The following is a 13,889-nucleotide window of genomic DNA, read 5'->3' as shown; positions in this document are numbered from 1 at the left end:
CACTCAAGACGCACGCAGACAATGACAAAGTCCGGCCGATTCGGATACGATACGAGACGATATAGGTTGTCCGCTAGACGTTGCGCTTTGCACGAGAGTCAGAAATAAACTGAAACGGAGAAAAAACACGAACCGAGAGAGCAGAGCGTCGGCTAAGCGCACCTTGCTCAACATTGTTGTTGCTACCTCACGGGGTGTGTGTGTGTGTGTGTGTGTGAGTGTGTAAGAGGGTGTATGAGTGTGTGTGAGATTGCGGGAGTGTGGGTGCCTTGGATAAATGAGTGACGCGGCACAACTCGAAAACTCTGCACTTTACAAATTCGTTATTACATGCTGACTTAAAGCTACTCTAAAAATCTAGTGAAGTTATTTTGTTAAATTAATTTTAAATTTAAATCTAAAAAAATATGATAAGCCAATATTATATTTAATTCTAACTATTAACTTCCAAGAGTAAATCTGACTTTAAGCTATTCTGAACTTGTTATGTCCCAAACTAGAAGTGTTTATTTTAAAGGGTTATAGCAACCCTTTAATTAGTCTTTAAAATCCTTAGATTTATGTGAAATCTTTTAAAATTTTCATCAATTATAAGAAGCAAACATAACAAAGAATTAGTATCCCAAATTTCAGATCATTCTGTTCAATAGTTTTGAAGCTATTGCTCTTTATAACAACAACTCCCCAAACAAATCACAAGGAAAAATTAACTTTTAATTCCAAAAAGTTCCCCAAAGACAAAACAAAATTAAACTTTAATTTGACTTTAACTTTTGTATAAATAAAAAAAAAAAACAAAAATCTCCCGAAAAAAATCTCTTCTGGGCTCCCTCTCTTTGTTGGCTCTCCGAATTTCCCGAAGAGAAACTTGGCACATGGCCAGAAGTGCATCGATTGCCATTCGGAACGGGTATCTGGGAGGGAGACCACCGCCTCCTCCATTGCCGGCGTCTGGCTGCTGTTTGGTTTTTTCGGAGGGGTCGTCTGGCGTTGCAACAGCTGTTGGTTGCCGCATCGCGACAAAAGACAGCAGCCACCCCAAGCCTCCCCCTCCAAAAAATAAAATCTTTATTGATTGCATGTGCAAGTACTCGAGTACGTGGCATAGGGTGGACTTGCTTCCATAGGGGAGAACTATCCCTAAGACTAAACTAATTTGAATTTTGTACTAGAGAATAACTTATTCCCTCACTTTTTCATTATAAAATCCTACTTTTAGCCAGAACATGTAACCAATACCTTTTGTAGACATGTTAGACTTAATTTTGATGGTGAAAGTAAGATACCAATACAAAGAGGTTCATTTAGTGGGAGACAAAAATGATTTCAGCAATGGAAAGTGAGAATTTGGTCGGATATGGAATGACTTTAGTCATCTTTACCAGAGAACATGTGAAACTCAGATTCGTATCTGCGTAAACACCATAGAAACTAGTACATGCCATGTACTACAGTGCGTATGAGTAATATAATAAGAATAAGTAATGAGGAATAAAATAGAATACAAATAATAAAGAAGCATAATAAAAACTGAAAACTGTAGAGTATACGTCTTTCTATGGTCCACTCTTATCAACATACATATATAATGCAGAGGTACTAAGTTATGTATGCAGGTTCACATACCAACGTCCACATTGCGGACTAAAGTAAGACCAAATCGTAACTCCGCTTTTAATCGACTTTTACTGCTGTCTTTTCTAAGTAAATGACAGCTTAAACTGCCTGATTTCGGGGGTGCTTTTAAGGCGCAACCCCAAAACATCAGAAATAGAAACCAGACAGACCGAACCACTTAGACCTTTGCTTTGTCTTATTGCAGTCACCACTCCTCTGCAATTATGAGTGCTGAGATTAACAAATGTCTCTCGAGTTCCCTTGGGCAAGTATCGAATTACCTGGAGCTTTGTCTACTTCTTCGCTCCAACGGGAAGCCCCAAATATGAAGGTTAAGCTTTTGCTAAATAGCAGAGACCATCCCGGCGTGTGTGTTAGAAGGAATGTTGCTATAAGCTCTCTCTAATCCTGAAGCACTTCAAAATCGCACAGAGAACTAAAGCAGAATTAAAGCTACAGTTTGTGTCCTGGTTGCACATTTTTAATTTACACAAAATATATATTTATATATGGTTTAAAAGTTAATTATATTAAGATATAGATGTTATGTTCGTAAACTTTTAAAATAATTTAGTTACGATTCGGCAAACCGAATCCCTTCGCCGAACCCCTGCGGGTTGGCCTGTTCTGTAGTAACTAGTTTACACATCAGAGTGAAGAAGTAATTAATCGAGCGGATCTAAATAATAGATTCTGTACAGTCATAACAATATACAATTGACTTTCGAAATAATCAACTTGGTTAAACAAATATTTATACACATATTCACACGAATGGGCGTTAAAAATACATAACATATTTTGCGTAAGATTAAACAGTTCGCGCCAGCAGCAATTATCAACAATCGGGGGAAAAGCGGGACAGAAATTAGTAGTTAATTAAATACGGGTCAAGCGATGGCGGCACTAGTCACTAATGATATAAAATGTCACAAATACAAAAATAAAATAATAAAATACAAGCTTTACTCTTCTATTTTCTTTTCATCTTCTACCTATAGACTAATCCGCGATGGCTGTGTATGGTAAGCTGCTGTGCTTCGGCTTCGTCTTGTTGATGAACACCTTGATGGCGCCGTTGAAATCGGCACTGACCAGCACATAGCCACAACCCTTTTTGTGCTGCTCAACGAGTGGATCGGGCTGATTATGAGCCAACTGCAATGATATAATACGTTTACAAACTATATTCTGACAAGAAATTATGAACTATTACCTTTTCCATCGAGATTTCATCCGGTTCGGGCTTAATTATGGCCTCCGGGTGTGGCGCAAATATGGCACATGTTACCGTGGCATTGTGTGCTTTAATGCCTTCCCAGAAATCACTTCGATCGCGACGAACCTGTAAATAAATTGAAACATTAAAACATGCTTTTGTAAACATTAATATTTATAAAACCCACCGAACTAAGCTTGGAGTAGTCATGATTAGTTTTCCATATATATATGCACTGATTCTCGGAACCCGCTATAATGTACTTTCCATCGTGGCTAAAGGACCCCTTGATCTGCGAGGAGACGTTCAAATATCCCTTGTACTTGCATGACAAGTTCAAATCCCTCAGATCGTAGAGGCGTACGCGGCTGTCGTTGGAGGTGACTAGAATCTTGTCCTCGCCGGGCATCGGTTCAATGCCGCTGATTTTGCGTCCAATGCGATTCTTTCCTCGGGTGGAACGCACATGGATTTGCGTGTGGTACTTAAGCTGATCCGTGTTGTAGAATATACAGCGACCGTCGTAGCTCCCAACCACGGCAAACTGTCCGTTCTGGCAGAAGTTGGCGGCCGTTATAAGCTTCGTCTGGCCATCGACCTCATTCCACAGGGCCACCTTCTTGTCGGGTATGTTCCACAATCTCAGCTTGCCATCAAGGCTTCCACTCAAAAAGTACCTGTCATCGCGGGGATGAAAGGCAATGGCCGTGACAAAATCGATATGCTGGAAACAGCAGAGGCACTCCTTTCTGGATATGTGCCAGAGGCGCACAGTCTTGTCCATACTGCTCGACAGAATGAAGTAATTCTTCGACCAACTGACGTCCAGCAGATCCGAGGTGTGTCCATTGTAGGTGCAGAATGGCTTGGGCATAAACGGACCAGGGCATTTCTCGGCTGCAGTAGCCATGGCAATGGCCTCCTCCGCTGAATGCTGCGACACTAGAGATTCCTGCGAGGGCGTAGGCGAAGATTTTTGATCAGCATTGTATTTGTTGCGCATGTCCTAGAAGAAAAAAGATTTGTTAGATACTTGGGGAAATTATATGACTTGGCAGCTATTAACCTGGAAGAATGGATAGGCATCTTTAAGAACCCAGATCCTAAGCACCTTATCCTGCCCGGCAGTAGCCAACAGGCGTCCACAGGAACTGAATTTCATGCACCACACAGCGCTTGTGTCCTCGCCACTTAAATCCTGGACGTGCTGGAGCTTGGTAAACTCATACGGCCCCTTGTTGGACGACGAGGCCTTGATTTTGATATTCTGCTCGGGATTCATGGCATCCTCGATGTCCGCCACATCCTCCTTGTGCCGCGCATGAGAAACTTCCGAGGCAATCGACTTAGCCTTGTCCACCGTCTTTCTCATGGTGGTGCCAAAGAAACGTTTAATTCGCGCCGTCTTCTTTTTGAGCCGACTTCCGTCCTCTGTCTCGAGCTCCTCCTCGTCTGGCACCTGTCCCTCAGTACTGGGCGGTATGCCAATTACACTCTCCTCATCAGACTCCTTCTGGATCACCTCCAGGTGCGAGGTAAGTTTCAGGATGTGTAGCGAGAGTGGATTCCAGCCCTCAGGCACAGGTGGTGAACGCATTTCGGACAGCGGCATGTTCTCGCCGGTGTCCAAATTCTTCACAGGAACTTGTTCGAGTATCTCAAAGTCGGTTAATTGCTTGCCCGAGCTGGTGCGAGTGCGTACATAGATATTCATCTGTTTGAGCACATCCTCGTCGCCCGCAGACTTGCGCCGTTCCTTATCGGTTGTTACGCGATAGAAACCAGGATAGCTAAAAGAGAATTGACTTAATAAAGAGGGAATTCATCACTATTGTTTTAAAAAACTTACCGTGTGGCACTGCCCAAACTGTTGGATCCTGTGCCCGCCAGCTTGGGTCGATTCGCGTTCTCCATTAGCATCTTCTCAATGCGCTCGATTTCATCTTGGGACGGACCCTGCGCCTTATTGCTGGCTTCATCGCGTGGCTTTACCACATAACCACCCTGAATGGCCTTGAATAGGTTAAGACCCTGATTAGGATCAATGGAACTGCAAGTCATAAAATATGTGTTAACATTTCTTCTCAAAAAATATAATTAGTTAAAGATTGTACGCACCTAACTCTTCCCGGTGCCGAATTGCTTTTAGCTGAATTCGAGGGACTTGGCTTTGAGTGAACAGACGTTGAGCTGCTGCCCAATGATTGCGAGGATTTGGGGCCGGCAATTGTCACCGAAGAGGCCAGGTTACGCATATGAATCGCACTTGTCGATGGCAGAGACGAGGACGCTGCCGTAGTCGAAGCCGAAGCAGAAACGATCGTATTCGTAGAGGAGCAGGTCAAAGTGGTGTTGGAGGCTGAGGCGGTAGATGCGTCATTAAGTGAACTCTCAAACTCCATGACAAACTTCTGCTGAAAACCTTGGACGCTCTTCACCGAACGGGTGTCACTGTCAGTGTCTTCATTATCGGCCTGCGGCTCGGAGGAGGAACTATTGGAGAAGTTTCGAGACTTTTTCTTTCTTCGCGGCGGCGCCACGGGTCCACTCGAGGTGATGGAGTCCGTGGTCTTTGACTGGGCAAGTTTCGTGCTTGCTATCACATCCGGCTCCTGCAGCATAATGGCGCTGGCAGCTCCTGTCGTAGTTGTGACAGCCACTGCCGTTTCCTTACTGCCTTGTTGATGCTTCGGCGAAACCCTGGGCGTACTCAGACCGGAAGAGGTGTTGCCAGTGCTCGGTGGATTGGTGTTCGACACTGCCTGCGCCTGTTGCTGTGCCTGTTGCTGTTGCTGCTGCTGTGCCTGCTGCTTTTGCTGCTGCGCATTCAACGAGGCCAGCGACTCACGATCTATACTAATGGCTAATGGCCAAGCAAATAAAAACGAAAGTGTCAATAGTGCTTTGATATTTGCAAACAATATCTAAGTCTTCACTCACCAGAGGGATCGATGCTGCCGGCCAAGATTCGGCCCACGCGACCCAGTGACGTCATGCTCTGTATGCTCATCGTATCGGTCTCGATGACCTTAAACGGATGCGTCGACCGGCTGGTGAAAATGCCATCCGTCGAGCTATTCTGTAATTCGAGTTTTAAGTCAGTAAATTCAAGTGGGACATCGGTGTGTGTGGGACAAAAACACAAAGGTTGGAATAACAAACTAAACATGGATAACGAAAGATATGTATACCTGAGAATCAGGTGTGAGTGTGTTTCCTGGATTATCGTCTTCATCGTTCTGCATGAACTGACGCAGTTCTTGAAAGCGCTGTCTACCACCATACTATATGCCCGATTTTGAATAATTATTGATTTATATGTATCCACACATTATACATTTGGTTTAGATTCAAGTTTATATTCGTTCGTTATGTTTTATCGGAAATGAGGCGGAGAAAATATGAAAGTAAAGAACACAAATATGGACAAAAAATTAAAGGAGGCAACGACATTGGGTATTATTAATTTAATTTATAAATAGTAATAGTCTGCCTTTAAATAATTATTAAAACCAAAAAGTATTACTCTAAATTGGATCGGAAATGCTGTGTACAAATAAAAAGTATATTTATCTAAGCTTTATCTACATTTAATCACTAAGTAAACTCTATTAATCATATCATATCGGCTTTTAACCAATTCCTTTCCAAAAATGATATAACACTGGCGTTGTTTATTGAGCAATTAAATATTTTATAGTTGGCTAACGCTGATAGTAACTAGCCGGTGTTGTCTAAAAATAGAAAGTGTGGTATGCCTTATTGTGACAACAAAAGGAAAGGAAAATATATATTGATCTATACGGACAGAAAATTAAATATATTTTAAATAGAAAACATCTCTATAATTTTTATAGATCCTGAATATTTTATAAGCAAATATTGAATGAACACCAATACCAAACTATGGTATATTCCGGGCAGTCACAGAAATTGATACGATTTTAAAATTAATTGAAAATGTGTTTAAAAGGATGATATTAACTATTTACAGCTCAAGTAAACATCTAGTCCATGGTAAATCTAAGACCTTTCCTTAGGATGTAGAATGAATGAAACTCATAAGGTTTCCATATTCAGAGTTTCTTTAGATATATCTATAAGCCTATTCAAAACCATTGAAAAAACTCATCAACTAAAAGATATAAACTATATTCCTTGACCAAGATCGGAGAACACCTAGCATATGCAGTCCACTTACGGATCCGGTCACTGGTTTCGGCTCAGCAAACACTCCGGAGACGCCACCGCCCGCAGCTTCCTGCTGCTTCAGCCGGGCACCCAGGCTGTTGGTGGGACTCCTGGTGGCGGGCGTTCCAGCGCCAATGGGTGTTGCATCGCTGTCCGACGAGGCCGCTGCATTGACCCGTACAGCGGGATCGGGAAAGATAAACTCCTGGGCCACTTCAGGCGGCAACTTACGACTGTAAGAATATTGACTCGAATGAATTCCGGCTGCACATACCAAAAGCAAGTACCTACCTTAGCGTGGAGTGGCGATTGGGCGTTGTGTCTTCGGCATCGAAAAATTCCTCTGAACTGTCCGAATCCGTTTCCAGCTTACTCATCTTCCCGTGCGTTGTGTGCGTCGCGCGTCGTTGAGTGGCTATCTCTATTACCTAACCGCCCAACCGAACGACTTCCCCCCGTCCGTTGTATGCAAATTGACCACGAAATTACGCGTTTTCCTAGCTCTTTTTTTGTTATTGATTGCCTTTTGTTGGTGCGGCGCTTTGTTGCTTGTGGCTCTTGTCTGGTTGAATTTCAGTTGTGTGATGTCAGTTGGTGCAGCGCTGGCTTAAAAGGCATTGTACTTAGCATTTTGCCATCAATTGGTGGTGGGGAAACGGAGGCTCACTAGTAATTTAAGTTTAAATTTAATTTTTAATTGAGTTTTACGCCCGAGCGTAAATACTAGAGGTGTCAAGTGTGCGATTGCGTTTCCGATAGGCCAAGATGATTCATGAAAAATCGATATCTTGTGCTGAACAGCTGTTCAGAAAATCATCGAAACAATGCGCGCCACATATTTTTATGTCTGGCAAGACTTAGGTCACGATCGTATTTAACTTTTCGCAAGGCTTTCTTTAGGGTTCCCTAGAGTTTTCTGTGTACTAGAATTGGTAATTAGGTAATTGGTAATTAAAAGGAAAACAATTTCAAATAAAAACTCACCTCTAAAGTATGGCAGCCCCAGTTTTGAGCTTTTAAAGTGTTGCCAATTGGCGTGGTGAAGAAAATCCGCTCTTCGATTCCATCATTTTGTAGTATATTTTCATTCCCAGGAGTTGGCAGCGCCAGTCTCGATATTTGTAAACATTTTCCGCACGGCACGAATTTCTTTAACGAAAATGTATAAATGCATGTGATTTTGGCGACTTGTAACGTTCAGTCTAGCGACTCGCGGGGCAACGTGTATTGAGCCCAAGACTTTCGCGGGGTCAAGTGCATACAACATAACAGCAACAACAAACTTTCGCCGTGTATAAGATACAAGTGACTGCAATTACTGCGAAGTATAAAAAAACGGGTGCCAATGATCGCTTACTACGCAATAGAAAAATAATTTATCGCGATAATTCGGCTAAACGCAAGTCGGACGTCAATAGATACAAAGGCTAAAGTTATTGTTTTGTGCCGTCATCGTAAAATTGGCTTTGATAAAAGCACGTTAACCTCGTACCTGCCGCAAGCTGAATTACGGTAAAAAATAACTGCATATTTTTCGCTTACGGACATTACAAGAAAGAGAATTTTTTAATAAAACAAAGGATTTGTGAAATACGTGTTTTATAAACATGTTTCGTCAGAAATAAATATAGACAGTCAGAAATAAATATAGACATATGGCAATTTTTAAGCTCGTCATGCTTATCGGTTATGTACTATTATATACTTGTGTATGTTGTGGGTTGTTTATATGCCATTGTTTCCCTTTGCGGCTTCCTGAAAAAAATGCTGTGTGCAAAGGCAAAGGTGTAAAAAATTGATAAGGAATTATAGATGCTATTTTTTACCTAAATATAGCTACCTAATTTCCGCATAGAATGCATTTTAAATCATCTTTCTTATCAATTTCCTCTTTATTGTTGTCCTCAGCAAAAAAAAATATCATACACCCAAAATATATACATACATATGTATGTACATACATGTATGAGGTTTTCAATAAAACGGAAACCAGTTTGATAAGAAATACTGCTTGCAACTTGTTCGCTACTCAACCGAAACTTCAACTACCTCAAATACTTCCGATTTTCCCCTTTAATAATGCGATATAACTAACCTAGTGTAAGATTATCATCAGCCACACGTCACTAATAGCGGCCATGTTTGATAAACTATGCGAACGGCGCACTCGAATCTAATCTGAAATCTGTGCGCGAAGTGCTATTATAATCATATGTGTGTATTAAGCATTATCAGAGCCACAAACGTATACAAATCCAATAACAAATTGAATAGATTTTATAGACGGACAACAACAGCAAAGACAACTTGTTTTGCAAACAGGTTTTGCGGCTTCGATCTTGTTTAAAAATAATTATTGAAATTTTAAAGGGATTTCGTTCTGTATACACCACAGTGTGGTCTCCCTTATGATCCAAAACAAATCGAACAATGTAGTTTACATTGCTGATAAATTAATGAATATTACATAGTGAAAGCTTGACCATCGGGAAAGTACACAACACCATATATTTAACTTGTGTATTTCCCTGATATCAGTTATCAATTCTTTGTTTCATACATTTACATAGGCCTGCTATAAATATGTGCAGGGTTTCTATATTGTACATTTCGATTGTATCTTTGTTAGACAGACGCTAAACCTTATCGGCCCCAAGGGACCCATTTCTTCTCACTTACTCCGAACTGTGCGGCACGTTCTGATTGATAATTGCTCGCTTACTTGGTCGAGCGGCCGCCATGTCTCATTTTAAGTGCAGCGTGCAAAATAATCTGTGTGCCATTTTGTATGATCCAATGAAATATTACGGCATATTGGCGACAATAATGATTCATGTAATTTGCAACTTAGCAACACTTTGTTTTGCCTGAAACCCCCTGACTACAATTTCCTTTCGATATTGTGTCTATAAGAACGGCAGTAAAAGACGATCTCGCCCCCATAACGAGCTCAGTTACCGGCGCGATAACACACACCAGTTGTGGATCTCGGAGCATAAATTTCCGCATTAGTAACAGTCAAGGGTGCTATAGTTATTATTGTATTGTGTTAACGGCTGAAAAGACGCCACAAATCAACTTTAAAGCTTCGTTCTCAGCCGAAAAAGAGGAAGAATCTATTGTCCACGACTTGTATGCTCTCCACTTGTGTACATTAATTTAATTCTTATAATGTGACATGTGACTTTTTCGGATTTACATATATAAAACATTAAAAATTTCCAGGAAGAATCAGTAGTTTTACAATTAAATTATAGAACTTTTCATTGTTTTAAAATCCATTAAAAACAGACATTTATTTTGTTAAACGAAAAGCTCGTTCGAAAATAACAACAGCTAAACACATGAAGTCTCACTTTTATTGTGCTGAAATTGGAGTATTTGTACAAGTGATCAACAGAATTAAAGTTAAGAAACTTGACTGGCTTCCTAGAAACGAATTTCGACTACATAATAAACACTCAAAACCGGCTTACAACCTAAAGAAAGAGAATATGATTTCAGAGTTTATTGAATCTCTGAGAACTTGGCAAAGATTATGCCCATACCAGGCAAATATTTCAATTATACAGTTAAATTTGCAGCTGGCATGGTATATAGTATATGTACATATATTTTTATACATTTTAGCAGATCAAGAAGTATGTATATATTTCTTGAAAGTGCTATTGAAAGCTACTTGGTATTTATGTTTCTTTATGTATACTTTTAGGTAACTATATTGATAAATATTCATTGAATTCAACAAATTTTTTTTAAGGTTTTTATAATTATTTGATCACTATGACCTCATCATGGTCATTGTCATGAAGCATACAATTTTTAGGGGAACACCACAAATGAAATTATTTTCTTTAAATTTCTTGACGAATCAGTTTCTATATACTATAGACTCTATATATATTCAGACAGATCTTCCTCCCTCCATTCCGTTTTCTGTAATTACTAGACTAAATCTAATCTAAACAACTTGCTTTTGTGATAGTTCAATGACAATGACGGCGAAAGATAAGAGGTCGGCCATAGCTATTTCGCTCATGGGTTCGTCTCTCGCATCTGCTGCTACCTGTTTCAAGTTCAGGTATAGTTGTCACAGGTTCTCGGGCCCATTCCACCTGGATTCCCCAATACACATGTGCAGTATTGGCCGTTTAACAAAGCTGCCGAAATCATACCACTTAGGTCGACTCGACTCCAGCGACGGCGTCTGTAATCTTATCACCGCAAAAAGTGAACAGTTTAAGCTGCATCGTTCGTGCACATCAAATCGGAAATCAAATGGAAACAAATTATATCTTGACGTGGGCGTTCCAAGCGCCCGGCGTCTTCTAAAATTTTCGATTTAGTCTGTTTGTGCACAGTAAGGGCGACGGTTATCGAGTTTGGTAATTCCGCTCTGCCTTCTTAGTTATTTCTGCTTAATTTACAATCTGTTTCGTATTGCTTAAAGTTTTTAAATAAGTTGTAATCTAGTAGAGTCTTTAGTGAAGTGATTTAAAAGTTTAATTTATCGAATACAATCTAAATTTCTTGAGGTTTCTTAATAGTTTAGGAAAAAAAAATGGTTTAAAGTTAATAAAGTGATTTATACAATTCAAAGAAAATACCTTTAAAAGACCTATAAGACGAGAATTAACATCAGAATTATATGTCTTAGAAAAGACTAAATATAAGTAATATTGTGTTTAAGAAATGCATACATAATCATATAAAATTCTCTGAATTAAGTACTTAATTTATAATGACAAAGAAATGCCAATCTAACTAAAAGCAAATACCCAATTAAATTTAAATAAAAATCCTTAAAATCTGCAATTATTTAAAAATTATATATATTAATATGAAACCGTTGAGGCAGGACACGATGGCAAGAGGCCGACTCATCCTGACGAATAGCCTGTCCCGGGCGATGGTCTTAGTTTGATTGACTGCTGTTTCTCACAAAGCTATCTCTAGTCACACTTGAGCCGCCGGGACTTAAGTTTTACAGAGACCTGCCTGCTTATCGAACCTGACAACAGTCCCAGCCAGGAGTCCATTGTCCCGTATCTAAGAGATTTGCCCATCACATTCCGTCTGACACTGACTGGGTACTATAGGCATCTGAGCATTCGATGAGCTTGTTGCTAGGTGTAGGATTTTCGAAGCAAATTCTCGCTCTAACTTAGTGTATAAAGTATCTAAATTTATAAGTATATATCCAATTTTTCTTTATCAGGGCACATTACTTTATTATAAGGATATGACCAGGCGGCAACAGTGAATGAAAAAGAATCCTTAGTCCCTCCAGCACAAAACCAACGCATAAATAGCCACAAAAAAGACACCCAGCGAACAATGAGCACCAATACCAGCAGCTTCTTCGACGAACATTTCGCCATGTTGTACTCCAACCTGATGGATCAGTATATGCCAGAATACTTCAAGAGCTTTCAGTACACGCCATGGGTCTTCTCGCTCCTAGGATCGGTGGTCATTGGACTGAGTGGGATATTCCCGCTGATCATCATTCCCACAGAAGAGAAGATGGCCAAAGAGGGATACAAAGATCGTAAGTAGTAATTGAGAAGGAATTTGCTATATAAGAAATTATTATATACCTTATTCTTCATCCAGCTGCGGATTCAAAGCTCCTGCGAGTCCTTCTCAGCTTCGCTGTCGGCGGACTGCTGGGCGATGTGTTCCTTCACCTACTGCCAGAGGCCTGGGAAGGCGATAATCAAGATCCATCTAGTCATCCGTCTCTGCGCTCGGGCCTATGGGTCCTCTCCGGCATACTCATCTTTACAATAGTGGAGAAAATATTCTCCGGTTATGCCAGTGCGGACGAGGAGAATCCACAGCCCAAGTGTGTGGAGATTGCCAACTGTTTGCTGCGCCGACATGGCGGACAATTGCCAGAGGGCGAGACAGCCGAGAGCTGTGGAGGTGCCTGTGACATAGAGGATGTGGATAAGGTGTGCTTCCTTCGCGAACGAGAGCAAAAGTCCAAGGAGAAGAAAGAGCAGCCGAAGAAGGTGGCCGGCTACCTGAACCTGCTGGCCAACTCGATTGATAACTTCACGCACGGCCTGGCGGTAGCTGGTAGCTTTCTGGTCTCCTTCCGGCATGGAGTTCTGGCCACATTCGCTATATTGCGTAAGTAAAAGCATAATTATATAGTATACCCTTTTAACTTTTGCTCCTTTTGCAGTACACGAAATCCCCCATGAGGTGGGAGACTTCGCCATCCTGCTACGCTCTGGCTTCAGTCGCTGGGACGCCGCCCGGGCACAGCTTCTAACAGCGGGCGCTGGTCTACTAGGCGCTCTGGTAGCCATCGGTGGGTCCGGTGTAACATCGGCCATGGGTAAGCTTATGAGGGCTTTGCCACTGACAAGCCAGTGAACTTATCTTTACATTTACAGAGGCACGTACATCGTGGATTATGCCGTTCACCGCCGGCGGCTTTCTGCACATCGCTCTGGTCACAGTATTACCTGATCTCTTGAAGGAAGAGGAGCGGAAAGAATCCGTAAAGCAGCTGGTGGCCCTGATATTCGGCATTGCGTTAATGGCCGTGATGACTATGCTTTTCGAACACTAGGAAGTTTTATGTCGCGACAACAGTACATAAGTTGAAAAATTAATCCGAAGCAGTTGTAGTTTTACGACTGTCATTTGGCAGTTTCCAAATTTACAAGAATTTGTTGTACTTTATAGGATTATCGGTAATCCCGTGCCTGCGTTATGTAATTATAGCCGATATGAATGATATTTAAACTATTGTTAATGATTACGTATTATTGTATCATACTTATGGAACGAAAATTGAAAAATAGACATTTAAGGGAGACTCGTTGGATTCTCCACCATCCATGAA

The 13,889-nt window shown here is 41.0% G+C and overlaps 3 protein-coding genes across 10 annotated transcripts in view; 1 reads left to right on the top strand and 2 right to left on the bottom strand.

The window, feature by feature from the left end:
- The window catches only part of LOC110176483 (uncharacterized), a 26,371-nt gene extending 23,629 nt beyond the window's left edge, over positions 1 to 2,742 (bottom strand). The window contains exon 1 of the mRNA XM_086840203.1: positions 2,613 to 2,742. The gene's annotated coding sequence lies outside the window, so the exon portion shown is untranslated. The remainder of the gene's footprint in view (positions 1 to 2,612) is intronic.
- LOC110176482 (WD repeat-containing protein 44) overlaps positions 1 to 8,251 on the bottom strand; it is a 10,591-nt gene extending 2,340 nt beyond the window's left edge. Inside the window, exons 1-12 of one of the 7 annotated variants that reach the window (XM_020942850.2) lie at positions 8,012 to 8,251; positions 7,319 to 7,950; positions 7,038 to 7,260; positions 6,028 to 6,120; positions 5,777 to 5,915; positions 4,955 to 5,699; positions 4,686 to 4,886; positions 3,903 to 4,626; positions 3,024 to 3,842; positions 2,834 to 2,962; positions 2,613 to 2,775; positions 2,083 to 2,530 (exon numbers count right to left, since the gene is read on the bottom strand). In XM_020942850.2, the coding sequence (XP_020798509.2) occupies positions 2,620 to 2,775; positions 2,834 to 2,962; positions 3,024 to 3,842; positions 3,903 to 4,626; positions 4,686 to 4,886; positions 4,955 to 5,699; positions 5,777 to 5,915; positions 6,028 to 6,120; positions 7,038 to 7,260; positions 7,319 to 7,404 (3,315 nt within the window). In that variant the 5' untranslated portion in view covers positions 7,405 to 7,950; positions 8,012 to 8,251 and the 3' untranslated portion in view covers positions 2,083 to 2,530; positions 2,613 to 2,619. Of the gene's footprint in view, positions 1 to 2,082; positions 2,776 to 2,833; positions 2,963 to 3,023; positions 3,843 to 3,902; positions 4,627 to 4,685; positions 4,887 to 4,954; positions 5,700 to 5,776; positions 5,916 to 6,027; positions 6,121 to 7,037; positions 7,261 to 7,318; positions 7,951 to 8,011 lie in introns of those variants that run through there. The other 6 variants (XM_020942851.2, XM_020942849.2, XM_086840198.1 and 3 more) reach the window with 6 other exon arrangements.
- Positions 8,093 to 13,889, top strand: Zip99C (Zinc transporter Zip99C). Of its 2 annotated transcripts, XM_020942856.2 has the most exons (5): positions 8,093 to 8,539; positions 12,246 to 12,578; positions 12,644 to 13,165; positions 13,221 to 13,376; positions 13,435 to 13,889. In XM_020942856.2, the coding sequence occupies exons 2-5, from the start codon at positions 12,365 to 12,367 to the stop codon at positions 13,611 to 13,613; spliced, it is 1,071 nt and encodes a 356-aa protein (XP_020798515.1). In that variant the 5' UTR covers positions 8,093 to 8,539; positions 12,246 to 12,364; the 3' UTR covers positions 13,614 to 13,889. The 2 variants fall into 2 exon arrangements, with proteins under 2 accessions (XP_020798515.1, XP_020798516.1); XM_020942857.2 differs by lacking the exon at positions 8,093 to 8,539 and having other exon boundaries at positions 9,965 to 12,578.

This window comes from Drosophila serrata, unplaced genomic scaffold (genome assembly GCF_035046125.1).
Source record: "Drosophila serrata isolate PLE 108 unplaced genomic scaffold, ASM3504612v1 contig_382, whole genome shotgun sequence".
Lineage (NCBI taxonomy): Eukaryota > Metazoa > Arthropoda > Insecta > Diptera > Drosophilidae > Drosophila > Drosophila serrata.
The sequence above is the reverse complement of the archived record's forward strand: the minus strand, read 5'-3'. Positions and strand labels throughout refer to the sequence as shown.